Source organism: Furipterus horrens, unplaced genomic scaffold, assembly GCF_987537825.1.
Source record: "Furipterus horrens unplaced genomic scaffold, mFurHor1.1.pri manual_scaffold_9, whole genome shotgun sequence".
Taxonomy (NCBI): Eukaryota; Metazoa; Chordata; class Mammalia; order Chiroptera; family Furipteridae; genus Furipterus; species Furipterus horrens.
The window spans coordinates 85,319,052-85,332,405 of record NW_028327179.1 but is presented as its reverse complement, the minus strand read 5'-3'; the positions used below and the strand labels follow the sequence as shown (position 1 = coordinate 85,332,405).

At 41.0% G+C, this 13,354-nt stretch overlaps 1 protein-coding gene across 1 annotated transcript in view; it reads left to right on the top strand.

Moving 5' to 3' along the window:
- The window catches only part of TNPO3 (transportin 3), an 84,668-nt gene extending 74,537 nt beyond the window's left edge, over window positions 1-10,131 (top strand). The window contains 3 exon segments of the mRNA XM_090287493.1: window positions 7,142-7,182; window positions 7,185-7,233; window positions 9,034-10,131. Of these exon segments, the coding sequence (XP_090143619.1) occupies window positions 7,142-7,182; window positions 7,185-7,233; window positions 9,034-9,052 (109 nt within the window). The 3' untranslated portion in view covers window positions 9,053-10,131.
- The last annotated feature ends 3,223 nt before the right edge of the window (window positions 10,132-13,354 follow it).

The window sequence follows — 13,354 nt, the reverse complement described above, 5'->3', positions numbered from 1 at the left end:
TCTAGCCTTTTCCTTCTTTTGACCATTTTCATTAAAATCATTGAATCAATTATACTTTTATGATCCTCAATAATATTAATGACAGCAAATTAAATTGGATTTTGTGTGTTGCCTTGCCCTGGTATTTCTTTTTGTGTCTAGAGTCCTTAGAAAAAATTATAGGCCATGGCTTATATTCATTCAGTTGTGGAATGAGTGTTTCAGCAAGGTTGATAAGAGCGAAAAAAACTGGAAATATTCCAGTTGCCCATCAGTAGAGAACAGTTATATAATTAATAGTATCGCTATACTAGTAACTAGGCTTTTTTTTCCTTTTTTTAAGGAAAAAATGCACATGACATAAAAATAAAAGGGAAAAAAATAACAGTATCGTATAACCCAACTTGCACTTAATTTTTTAAAATTGTGATACTATACACAAAATTTATAATCTTATTAACCATTTTAAGTGTACTGTTCAGTAGTGTTAAGTACATTCACGTTCTGAATCTCTAGAATGTCTTCATCTTGCAAAACCGAAACCCTACCCATTCCCTGCTCCCTCCCGCCCCAGCAGCCATCATTCTGCTTTGTTGTTGTTGTTTTTAATTTGACTACTCTGGATACTTGGTATTAGTGAAGTCATACAGTATTTGTGTTCTTTTGTGACTTGCTTAGCATAATGTCCTCAAGGTTTGTCTATGTTGAAGCTTGTGTCAAAATTTTTTAAGGCTGAATAACATTCCATTGTAGGTGCATACCCCAATTAATATATATTTTCATCTGCTCATGGATACTTGGATTGCTTCCACCTCTTAGCTATTGTGAGTAATATTGCTGTGAACATGCATATATAAATATCTCAGGCCCCTGCTTTCAGTTCTTTTGGATATGTATCTGGACATGGAATTCTGCATTAGATGGCAATTTTATTTAATTTTTTGAGAAACCTCAATACTGTTTTTCATAGTGGCCATTTTATATTCCCACCAATAGTACACAAGGTTCTCATTTCTCCCTCTCTTTTTGTATTTTTGTTGCCTGCGCTTTTGGTGTCATGCAAGAAGTCACTATGAAATCTAATGTCATGAAGCTTTTCCTCTGTTTTCTCCTAAGGGTTTTATAGGTTTATAATTAAAACCAGACCCAGTTTTTAAAAGTGAGAAAAAATAAAATAAATTTTAGGTAATGGCACAAGAGCTAATCTTGTCTGAGAATTGATTTTTTAATGTCAATTTTTTTTTAATTTTTTAAAATTATTTTTATTTCTCAATTACAGTTGACATAGAATATTATATTAGTTTCAGGTGTATAGATTAGATACTTGTGATTAGATATTATATAACTTATTGAGTGATCGTCCCAGTAAATCTGTACCCATCTGACACCATACATAGTAATTAGAATATTATTGACTGTATTTCTTTTGCTGTAATTTACATCCCCATGATTATTCTGTTAACAGCCAATTTGTACTTCTTAATCCCTTCACCTTTTCATCCATCCCCCCAACTTCCCTCCTAGCTGGCAACTGTCAAAATGTTCTCTCTATATATGAGTCTGTTTCTGTTTCACTTGTTCATTTAATATGTTTTTTAGGTTCTATTGTTGAGAGATAATGTATTTATTGCCATTTTATTCATATTTTCAATCTTTTTCCTTTTTCTTAAAGAAGACCCTTTAACATGTCATGTAATACTTGTTTGGTGGTGATGAACTCCTTTGGGCTCTTTATATATCCTTTGTTTCTGAATGATAACTGATGGATATAGTAATCATAGCTGTAGGTCCCTGCTTTTCATGACACTGAATATTTCTTGCATCTCCCTTCTGGCCTGCAAAATTTCTGTTGAGAAATCAGCTGACATTCTTATGGACAGGCTCCTTTCTGGTTACTGACTGCTTTTCTCTTGCTGCTTTAAAGAGTCTCTTTGTCTTTAACCTCTTGCATTTTAATCATGATATGCCTAGGGGTGGGCTTCTTTGGGTTCATCTTGTTTGGGACTCTTTGTGCTTCCAAGACTTGTCTATTTCCTTCACCAGGTTAGGGAAGTTTTTTGTCATCATTTTTTCAAATAGATTTTCAATTTCCTGCTCTTCCTCTTCTTCTGGCACCCCATGATGTGGATGTTGGTATGCTTGAAGTTGTCCCAGAGACTCTTTACACCATCTTCATTTTTTTTTTCTTTTTTTTTTCTGTTCTGATTAGATGTTTTTTTGCGTCCTCTTATTCAAAATCACTGATTTGAGTCTCAGCTTCATCTACTCTATTGTTGATTCTATGTAAATTGTTATTCATTTCAGTTAGTGTATCCTTCATTTTTGACTGGTTCTTTTTATGGTTTCTATGGGTTTTTTTTTTTTTCATGCTGTTGAAGTTTTCACTAAGTTCCTTGAAGTTTTCACTAAGTCTTTGAGCATCCTTATAACCATTGTTTTGAACTCTGTATCTGGTAGTTTGCTTGCCTCCATTTCTTTTTCTGGAGATTTCTTCTGTTCTTTCATTTGGGACCTATTTGTCTCCGCATTTTGGCTGCTTCCCTAGGTTTGTTTCTATGTATTGGGTAGAGCTGCTGCCTCTCCCCGACTTGGCAGAACAGGCACTGCTGCAGCCTCCCCAGCCACCTGAGCTGGCTGCTCCAGGTGTGCTCCTGTGTCAGCTGTATGTGCTGTACTATTGTAGTTGAGCCTTGATTGCTCTTGGCGTCACCAGGAGGGATTGACCCCCAGGCTGATCAGCTGCAAGGACTGGCTGCAGCTACAGCAGAGGACCTGCTGTGCAAGAGTAGACTCTGGAGCAGGACTTGCTTCAGTGGGGCTTTGTTGCTCACTGAGTCCACCCCTTGAGTGTGTCACTCATGGAGGTGGTAGGGTTTTAATCCAGTGTGGTCTGAAGCTGTCCACCAGGTACACTGGCTCTGGGCCCTACTGGGAGGTACACGGTAAGCCACTTCCTGTGCCCTGCCTGGTGCCACCTGGCACAAGCTCCAGAGTGATCTGCAGATAGCTGCTGTTTGTCCTGGGCTTGGAGGTGACCAGGAAAGGCCAAGGTGCGAGTCAAGGCCAGCTGCTGCTAGTGCTGGGCCTGGGGCCACTTAGCAAGAGGTAGTACAGTGTACACAGAGGCCAGGTAATGCTTGTTTGAGAGATTTTAGGAAAGTTTGAAGCATGAGGCAAGAGAGGCCACTGTATGGAAAAGCCACTGAAAATAGCTTGGGTGATCCCGCAAATTGGGAGGGGCGGGGTCTCAGGGAATCACCAAGGCACAGAGTGAGCCAGGTTGATGGAGACTCAGATATGGAAACTGCCTGCTTGCTGACAGGGGGAGGGGAGTGGCAGGGGGGCTCAGAAAAGGAACAATGGCCTCTGTCAGCACTTCTGTCTGTCAGAAAGCTGCTCCCCTCACCCCATGCTCTTGCCCTGATGCCAGACAATTCAGTTCCACCTTGTATGTCACTAGTTCCTTTCAAGCTGCTGCCCCAGTACTGGAGCTCAAAGGGAGGGAGTCAAATTAAATCCATGGACTCTTTAAGAGGAATTGCCTGGAACTCTCCCTCAGCCTCAATCCCTGCTGGTTTTTACAACCAGAAGTTATGGGTACTTCTCCTCCTGGCCTGGAACCCTGCCTGGTCTGGGAGGGCTGCTGTGGGACAAGGACCCCTCACTCTTCAGGGGGGACCTCTAAAGGTGAGATACCATTCCCAATTTTTATCGCCACACATGGGTGTGGGGCCAGCCCATTCTGTGTCTCCACCCCTCCTACGAGTCTCGATGTGGCTTCTTTAAACCTCTAGTTGTAGAACTTCCATTCAGCTGGATTTCAGGTGGTTCTGAATGTCGTTCTGTAGTTTAACTGTAATTCTGATGCAGTTGTGGAGGATTCAAGTACTGCGTCTCCTATGCAGCCATCTTGACTGGAAGTATTAATGCCATTTTTCAAAATGGTTTACTTTCTCACCTCCCAGGGTATCTCCAATAATTTTGTTAAGGTTAAAATCCCAAATCTTTGAATACTATTTTGTAGTTTACTAAGTGGCTTAATTTCATGCCTCAGAAGTAACTGACTTTTGGCCATAGATCAAGTGACATGCATGGCTGGAAAATAGCATGTGACTGCCTGCCTTCATGACACATTTTGCCAGAAGAGGGGATTTCCCCTCTACTAAGGAGGCGTATATTGACTGGAATAACCTTAGAAAATTATTTTATTTGTTTTTACTGTGCATTTTCCCAGTGGAAGTAGCACTCCATCTATAGGCTGTCTGAGGGGGAAGAAGTATAACAGTTGCTTCTCTCAGCTTTTGTTTTGCTCTGTTCCATCTAGTGTTGATCAGTAGAAGGGCAAGATCCTATTGGCTCTTATTTCCTTAGAACAACTGGGAGCCTGGGGAGAACCCACAAAGGACTGGGCATAGAGCCAAGGACGTTGGTTTGAATCTTGCCACTTACTGGCTGTTACTTTGAACTTATTCATCTGTAAATTAGGGTTAGTAATACATATCTTGTAGGGTTATGAAATACCAAGTGAAAATCTAGAGATCTGGCACATAATAGGTGATCAGTGAATGTTAACTTTCTCCTTGGAAAAGAATCTGGCAGAATGTCATCATGGACTTACAAAACTAGCTGGAACATGTTTCCTGCCAGCTTTAAGGCAACCACCCACTCAGTGTGGAATAAGTCTCCACCAAGCCCATATTCCTTCACCTGGGTTACTATGAGAGGAGGAACAATAAAGAGAGTCTGAAATAAAAGCTGTAGACATTCCCTAATTTAATTAAAATCTTGGGGCAAGGAAAAGAAACCCGAATAATGCAGTGCTGTGAACAAAAATCTCTGTGATCTTTGCCCTGTGATATGGGGAAATAAGGTGCACTGCCAGTCTGGCCTACTTGATCTCTCATTGCTAAACAAGTTCTACAGCTCCTCTCGTAGTAGGCTGTGCAGACTGGTGGGAAACGAACAGAAGTGAGAGGTGATGTTGAGGCGCTAGAGAAAGGGTTTGAGATTGCTCACCTCCTCTTAACAATTCTCTTTCTTTAGTATGTGTGTTGCCCTTGAGCTTTCTGTTCCATGCATGACTCAGTCTCCCTTCTGGTTTTAAGGTCCTGTAACTCCTGCCTCAACATGCTGCTTTGTTTGCCATCCTAGCAGGGAGGGTGAACTGGTTCAGTTTCATTTCAGCAAGTCCAAACCTGTTTTTCAAATGGTACTGGTAATTAATTAATTCCTTAGCATTTTTAGTTGGTCAGCTTGAAGAAAGCTGGATTTTTCATTCTAAAGCACCATTTTTGCTTTCCAAACACCACTGATTATGACTAGAAAAAATCCTGGCATCGTTTCCCATCTCTCCGTCTTGGTGTTTATTCTGACTCTCACCAACGTATGTGGACATGTTGGAGTTGTGTGACTAGAAGCCAGAAAATAGAACCTAGAATAATAGTGGCAACTTGAGATAGATAGATAAATGGATGGATGGGTAGCTAGGTACAGAACACCAAGGCAAAGAGAAGAAATAGTTCTAGCTTTTAGGAGGTTTTCTAAAAATCCATTTCTTTGGGTTTAATCACCAAGGACACTTAAGTTAAACATTTGGTCAAAGCTCTTAACACCAAAACAGTTGATGAAGGAATGGGAGCAAAAGTTGAGCTGATCTGAAACACTGTGACCGGTCCCTCGTTTTACCCTGTCTCCCCACAGCTCTCCTGTACTTGCATTTTGGTACTTTATTGCATGTGTCACAAAAGAGGCTAAAGATGGAGTTATCATTTCTCTTTCAGATTAAACTAAGCTCTCTGGTTAAAGGATAGAATTTAAACATGTAAGGCATCAGGATAGTAAAAGAATCTTGAATCTCCAGCTGGTTTAACTGTTTCTGTTATCTTAGTCCCTTACAACACAACACACAGCAGCTTCTCTTGGGCTATGTGTCCTCCTCCTTCATGACATTGGGAACCTAAGTAATACAGGCATTCGCTCACCCCAGCTGCCTGCTTTTCAGCCTATTGATTTGGAAGTAGACGGAGAAATGTAACGCCCTTATTGAAGCATATGAAATTCACAAAGTGCAAATGGCAGAATTCTGATAAACCAGAAGACCTTCCTTATTCTCACTATATTTTTAGGGTGGAGAGAGACTAAAAGAAAGTTTCTGGGATATTCTGTTGAATCAAGTCCTGGAGGCTTAATTCAAGGTTCTTAATGATGTTTCAGACTTTGTAATAGTTGAGGAAATCCAGATGTGGGCACTTAAGGGGATAGCTCTTATTTCTCCTTTTCTTTTGGATCGCAGTTAGCAGTTTCCTCCCCTGCTATTTAATCATTATGAAAGGAGAGGGAGCTTTCTTCCCACATTGATTCCTAGGCTGTAGGCTGTGGTCCCTGAGTTTTTCCGAACCAAACAAAGGGCCACAGCAAGGTGAGCATATTGGGAAGTGCTTCCTTTTCTGCTGTTTGGACAAAGGAGGCCTTTTGAAAAAGCAAGGTCAGGTGATATTGGGCTATTCATACCACTTCAGCGTCTCAGTGCTTTTGGCTTAAGGACCTGCTTCCTCCTCCCACTGGAGGAAGCCCTGAGCAGCCTGTTCAACTAGAAATCGATGACTGATAGAATCTTAGCTGCTGGACTGGGCTTTGTAAACAAAATCTGTCTTTGGAAGAGAATGAGGAAACCAGGGTACCTAAGTTACTCAGCACGTAGTAGTAAAATAATTGGCTTAGGTGAATATGCTTGCTTTTTTTCACTTTGGGGTTTCTGGCTTTCTGGTATTTATGTCGAGGACTTGGTTAAAATGTTGCTGTGGGCAGCCTACAATTGTTGAATACTAATTTTCTTCAGTGCTCTGTTATCCTAAGCACTTTACGTTTATGAACTGATTTATTTTAATTCTCAGGACATTATGAGGTGGATAACAGATGAAGAAACTGAGGCAGATTGGTAACTTGCTCAAGGACACAGTAAAGCCAGGATTCAAACCTAGGCAATTTTCCTCCAAAGCTCATTCTTTAATGACCACACAGCTTATAATTACTCCCATATACAATAGTTATTATTTATCCTTGAGTTACAGAAGGATTGGAAGCAGAGTCAATGTTGCAGTTGTTTTTCAGAGTATTAAGTCTTTGTCATCAGTTAGGGACCAACCTCCCTTTTCTTTTCTAGTGCTGAGGAATGTAAACAAGTTTGCTGGGCCTTGCGAGACTTCACCAGGTTGTTTCGATAGCTCACACTCCTGCACTGTGCCTGTCACCCAGGTGAGTGGAATATAGTTCCCAGGTTTCCTCTGCTTTCAGGAGTGCTTGGGAGTGGGCATAGGTTCTAATGCCCATCATGGGACTGGGATGATAGCTAGAGTCAGGGATAGACCTAACAATTTAACACTGCTGTACAGCTGGAAATGCAGGGCCCTGATTTCCTTGGGCCAGCACAGCCAGATACTTGTCAGCTTCTTTTGGATGCCATTTCACCCCCATAAGACAGTTACTGTTGCAGAATATCTCGAAAAAAATCCTTCCCCTCTTCCTCTTACAGACACTTCTAAGGATTCTAAGTGTGTATGGTTACCAAGCAAGTATTTTTTAACCTGGCTACTTTGGTGAAAACAGTGCTGATCTAAAGATTACCATGACACATAGTACCACTCTCCTAAAACTGCCCTCTCAGGTGTAATGAGCAAGCATGCTTATTCTTCTCACCTTTACAGTTTGAACTCTGAAATGCCAGGCTTTGGCCGAGGCAGAGGTCTGGGAAAGGAGCTGGCATCTCTAGCTCCTGAGCGTCAGTTTTCTCCATGTGCTTCCTGTCTCCTGATTCTGATGCAAAGCAAGATGCTGAGCTGAAGAAGAAAGGACTGGGTAGTGGGATTTGGGTGCCACTGAGACCACCCTTTGACATCTTAACTTTTTGAGTGCCATGTGTAATTTGAAATTTGGATCAACATGAGAAAAAATTATATCAATATATAACTTGAGGTACAAAGAAAAAGAACAAAACATAAAATACGAATTATTCCATTGTTATTTACATTTATAGCCATCGAAAAAAGAGTCGCTGGGAGAGACGCTGGCAATTTTGGGAAAATTTGTCAGCATCGCTCACAGCGACATTGGCATTCAAAGGGTTAGCATAATTTATTTTGCCAGGAGTCAGTCCTTTACTCATGTACAGCACTCTCACTGGTGGCTTCTGTGATTAAATGCAGGTGATGGTGCTGTTCCACGATGCCTCCCCACACCAGAAATTGTTTCTATGCTTTGGTTCTTGAATGAGTAGTGATATCATTTGGGATTCTTAGGTTTTGCAGTGTCTGTAAAAGCTAACACTGATACACTTTGGGTGGACAGCTGGGAGTGTTCATCGCTAACGTTCATGGAGCCCTTACTAGGTATCAGGTACTGTTGCAAGTGCTTTATGTGTATTAGCTAAGATAATCCTCATACAGTTTCCCTGGGTTAGTTACCATTATTATTCCATTTTACAAAGGAGGACATTGAGGTTGCAAGATGTTTAACAATGTGCTCGATGTCACAGTCAGTAATTGATAGAGCCACAACTCAAATATAGACATTCCGGTACCAGAGTCCTCCACTTAACACTTTTAACCACTCTACGTAATGCTTTTACAGTAGTATCGTTTCTAGAGAGTCTAAGTCATTGGTTTTTAAGCTTTTTTTTTTTTTTTTAGCAGCAGGTAAAGCCTTCTTTTAAAATAAAATCTTATGTGAAACCCCAATATTTAAATAGAATGAAGTGGAGATTTTCTGGTTGGTTTGGAGTGGGAATCCTAGACCTGCTGGCTCACCCTTTGCCACCCACATATTACCCCCAGTTCCCACGGCACCCTCAGGGTTAGAAAGCTCTGAAGGCAGTATTTCATTAAAGCAGTAGCTCCCTTGACATCACAAGTAAAAAAATCCAACTTCTTTTTTACTGAGTTCTTAGGACAGAGGCCAGAATGACATACCTGGACCAGTATGGAAACTTACGCATTGATTTTATAAAATGCTCACTATCTCCTGGACCACGAGTGTTGACTATCTTCTCTCTTTTGTCAGGAATGTCTTTTTTAACTAGAAGACAGGAAGAAAACAAAAACCAGACTGTGTTCCACAATCAGAAACCTCCATCGTGGCAGAGGGGCCTTCACCGCCACCAGGGCGTCCCACCAGACAGGGAGAGACTCCAGCCTTCCAAGGCCATCCTGAGGAGTTCCTGTTTGGGGATGCAAGGGAAAATCAGCACATTTTTTAAAAAGATGGCTGCAGCCTGTCCGGCGCGGTGGGAGGGGAGCTGGTTTCCTGGTGAACTTGTTTCTAAAAGGAAAAATAATTTTAAGGAAATAAAAAAGGAAAACTAAAGTGAAACCAGAACTATCTGCCTGGTAGCAAATGACATGCACACACACATACGCATACCTACACGCACATGCTGACACATATGTGCATACACAGAAACAAAAACAGTTCCTTAGCGAACATGGGAATTCAAATGAATTAAATAGCTGCAATTGGAAGAAAGGGTCAGGATCACCTCTTAAGGTTTTTTATTGTGTTTCATCTTCCCTTTCTCTCTCCCATCTTCCCCGTTTCCCCTTCTTTTTTAACAAAGTGAGTAGAAATGTCTCCCATCCTCCCCAACCGCTTCTTACCATCTTTAGAGTCGTTTGGACAGAGAGGAGCAAACAAGGAACCTTTTTTGCTTTATATCATGGTCACATCAGTGATACTCGGACCTGCCAGGGCCAAAATTCATGTATATCCCAACTCTGACTGCCCTGTTCAGTCTCTAAATCCACTTCCAATCCACATGGGGTCATCATCAGCCTTGATGAGAGGAGCCAAAATTCGGGATTGGGCTATAAATGTATATTCTAAGTTTTAGTTTAATATTTTTTTTAATGTTTCACCCACAGACATGAGAGAACAAAGAGGGTGGGAATGTTTACAGGGCTAAACTGTATTTTACTTAAAAATGTGGAAATTATATGACTTCATGGGGATGAGGTGAGAGCGCAAAGCCCAAAGCAGATTTTAATGTTTTAAAGGCGTCGCAGCCCTGCACAGGCATTACACATGAGGGCACTGTTCTGTCTGGTGTTGTAGCCATCTCGAGAACAAAACAGTGGAAAAAAATAATAAATTTTTAAAATTTAATCAGTGTTTGTTTTTACTTCCTTTCACTGCTTCATAGTTCTGAAACGTTTCAGCTGGACCTCTTAGCTGTTATCTGATAGTCTGGGTATAGAGTTTAGAAGGCAGCTTCCTGTCCTCAGCACCACAAACGCTTCATATTTTAAGGGAGTGGCTCATCCTGCATCTTTTATTCTTCTAGGTCACCCTAAAGCTCCCCATGCTACATTTTATCCTTTCGTATAGCCTCAGTGGAAAAGAGAATGGATCACTCAGCATGTTAATCAGAAATGTGGTATATTCTTTCCACAATGGCCACCAAGTAGATGAATTGTTTTCTAACCCACTGAGTATTTGGTCTTTAAAACAAAATAACAAAACCTGTATTTAAGTATAATTGACATACATAAAGCTGCACATATTTAAGCTGTACGGTTGATAAGTTTTGACATAGGATCATTAACCAAGATAGTGAACATACTCTTTACTCCCAAGTTTCCTCATGTGTCTCCCCATCCCCTCACACCTAAGCAGCCACTGATCTGCTTTCTGTCATTGTAGGTTAGTTTGCATTTTCTTCAGTTTTATATAAATGTAATCATACAGTGTATTACAGTAATTGGACTTTGAACTAATAATCTTGACTGCAGAGCTGCATCTAATATTTGATATCAGTGAAACAAACATTTTTGCATAACATCGATGGGACTGGGAGTTTTATTCTCTAAAGAGGAATTATTGGAAAGGGGTGAAAAACTTGAATGTGTAACGGTGTTTGAAGTGATACCAATTTCTGGGGATTGGCACAATACCTCAAGCCATTCTTCTCATTTTGTGGGTAAACAATAAAACTTTGAAGCCCGGTCCAATCCTAGGTCCTTGCAGCAGCCAGTTGATTTTTTTGTTTAAGGAATTTGGCTTTTATGACAAAGTTGTATCTGGGACCGAAAGAACATATGGAAGCTTAATACAACTCTCTCCAGCCGCTGAAAAACCATGTGGAATGCATATCCTTGTTAATGTAGACAATCTCCCCACAGCCATAGCTTTGAAAACCAGACTCACATCAATGGGGTCAAGGACTCATTGCATACTCTTACAGATTATTTCAGCCTAGTGCTTACAAATACTCATTACTGTTTGCTGTGGCAAGGATATCCATTTATAATATAATTTAAAAAGGAACAGTTTGGCCCTCACTGGTGTGGCTCAATTGGTTGGAGTGTACCGTAAACCGAAAGGTTATTGGTTCGATCCCCAGTCAGGGCACATACCTTGGTTGTGGGCCCAATCCCTGGTTGAGACTCATCCAGGAGGCAACCAATCCAATGGTCTCTCTCCCTTCTCTTAAGGCAATGAAAAAACTGTCCTCAAGTGAGGATTAATTTCTCAAAATGAACAGTGTGGGATCATGTAGTCTAATGTAGATATTGTGTTCCTGTGTAACATTGTCTACTGGAATAAGAACAAGTGTCAGCAGAAAGGCCCCACAGGATTTTTCCCTCGTTTCCATGATTGCCTTAGCCAAGAAATTTTAGTCATGATTATGAGAAACATAGATCATCCATTGGGGCTATTCTCAGCAAGATTATGCTAAAGAAAAGTAACTTGTAATTTTTACATACCTGTTCTATAAGGTTCAATAACTTAGAATTTAAGGTAAATAAGACATAAAAGAACTTGAGCTTTCAAATGGCATCACCTCATGAATGCAACATACATGTCCATCGTGTGTGGCCCTGGTTCAACTGAATCATTTTTCAAAAATGAAAGCCAAAATCTAGAGAAGTTAAAAATCCAAGATTATGCAATTAGGTGTGCCTGATTTTTTGAGATATGTTAGCAAATGAGAAAAGTTGCTTCCAAGAACAATCCTCTGACAAAAATGGGAAAAGCCATCGATCAATATCATCTCCTACTCTGAATACTGCAGAGTTCTTTATGTCAATGGAAACCTATTTTAGAGGAAATAGTCTTGAATCAAAAGGGACTATTAGTTGTATACAAGGATGAACTTTGCGAAGAAGGGCTTGGAGGAACTGAGGGAAACACTGGGTGCCTGAGGCCCATGAACAGTGTTCTGGGGATTCCAGCTTCAACACTGGCAGAGGCCACTAGTACAAAGGCCAGTACTGGGCAGAACTCAAGCGTATCTAGGGAGCGGTGGATTCCAACACTCATTGTCCTGCCTTGAACCTCTGGGATGGGTTATGTCTGTCACTTCTTTTGGGTAGTGTTCATCCACAACTAACTACTACAACATAGATCTATAAGGCTCAGTGGACTGAGTGCTGGCCTAAGAACAGAAAGGTCACCGGTTGGGTTCCCAGTCAGGTCACATGCTTGGATTGCGGGCCAAGCCCCGAGTTGGGGGCATGCAAGAGGCAACCAATCAATGTCTCTGTCATACATGGATGTTTCCCTCTCTTTCTCCCTCCCTTCCCTCTCTCTAAAAGTAAATGGAAAAAATTTTAAGGGACAGCCAGTGTGCTGTTTCCAGTTTGTTAGTTTTTAAGAAGTCAAAAAGTAAGAAGGCCAAGGAAGATTTTCGGCTACCAAAAGCTGCCTGCAGGATTGGAGAGGTCAATCCACGACTGGTCACCTAGTGCAGACCTTCCTTCCAGGCTTCCACAGTTAATCTATTGTAGGTCTCCCTGCTCCACAGTTTTATCAAGTGTTGCAAACTCAAAGGCCTTCGGGGACAAGGCAGTGAAAGGAGTGAAACAGGCTGGACTATTGAACTGGGAGACATTCCCATCTCAAGTTCCAGCTGATTCTTGCCATTGAGAAATGTGAGACAATGTTTCTAAATTTGCCAATTTTCTGAGAGAAGCTGGAAATCAGATAAGCGACATCTCCTAATTTTGAAGTGTTGACAACTAATTTCAATCTAAAGAGGAAGTAGAGCTGCACAGGCCAGTGGGGAGAAAGGTGCTAACCTTGGTAAATGGCTGAAAAATAAGACTAAAGACAGAACTGTATGTAAGCGCTATACTCTTATCTAGTTGGTAAAGTTTCTTAAAGGGGTTTGGGTTAACAATCCTGAAACCTCTGTACATGTGCAGTGTGGAAAAGAGGGTAAGAGAAGTCACTATAGTGGAGAAACCTGACAAACAACCTTAGCCAGGTGATCAAGATCAACATCAACAGTGATAAGTCATGGTGATATCATGTACCCTCAGTACGATACGGTGAGGATGATACTTCACCCCTGTGGCCTTTCTTACAAAAACCATGATAAACACAT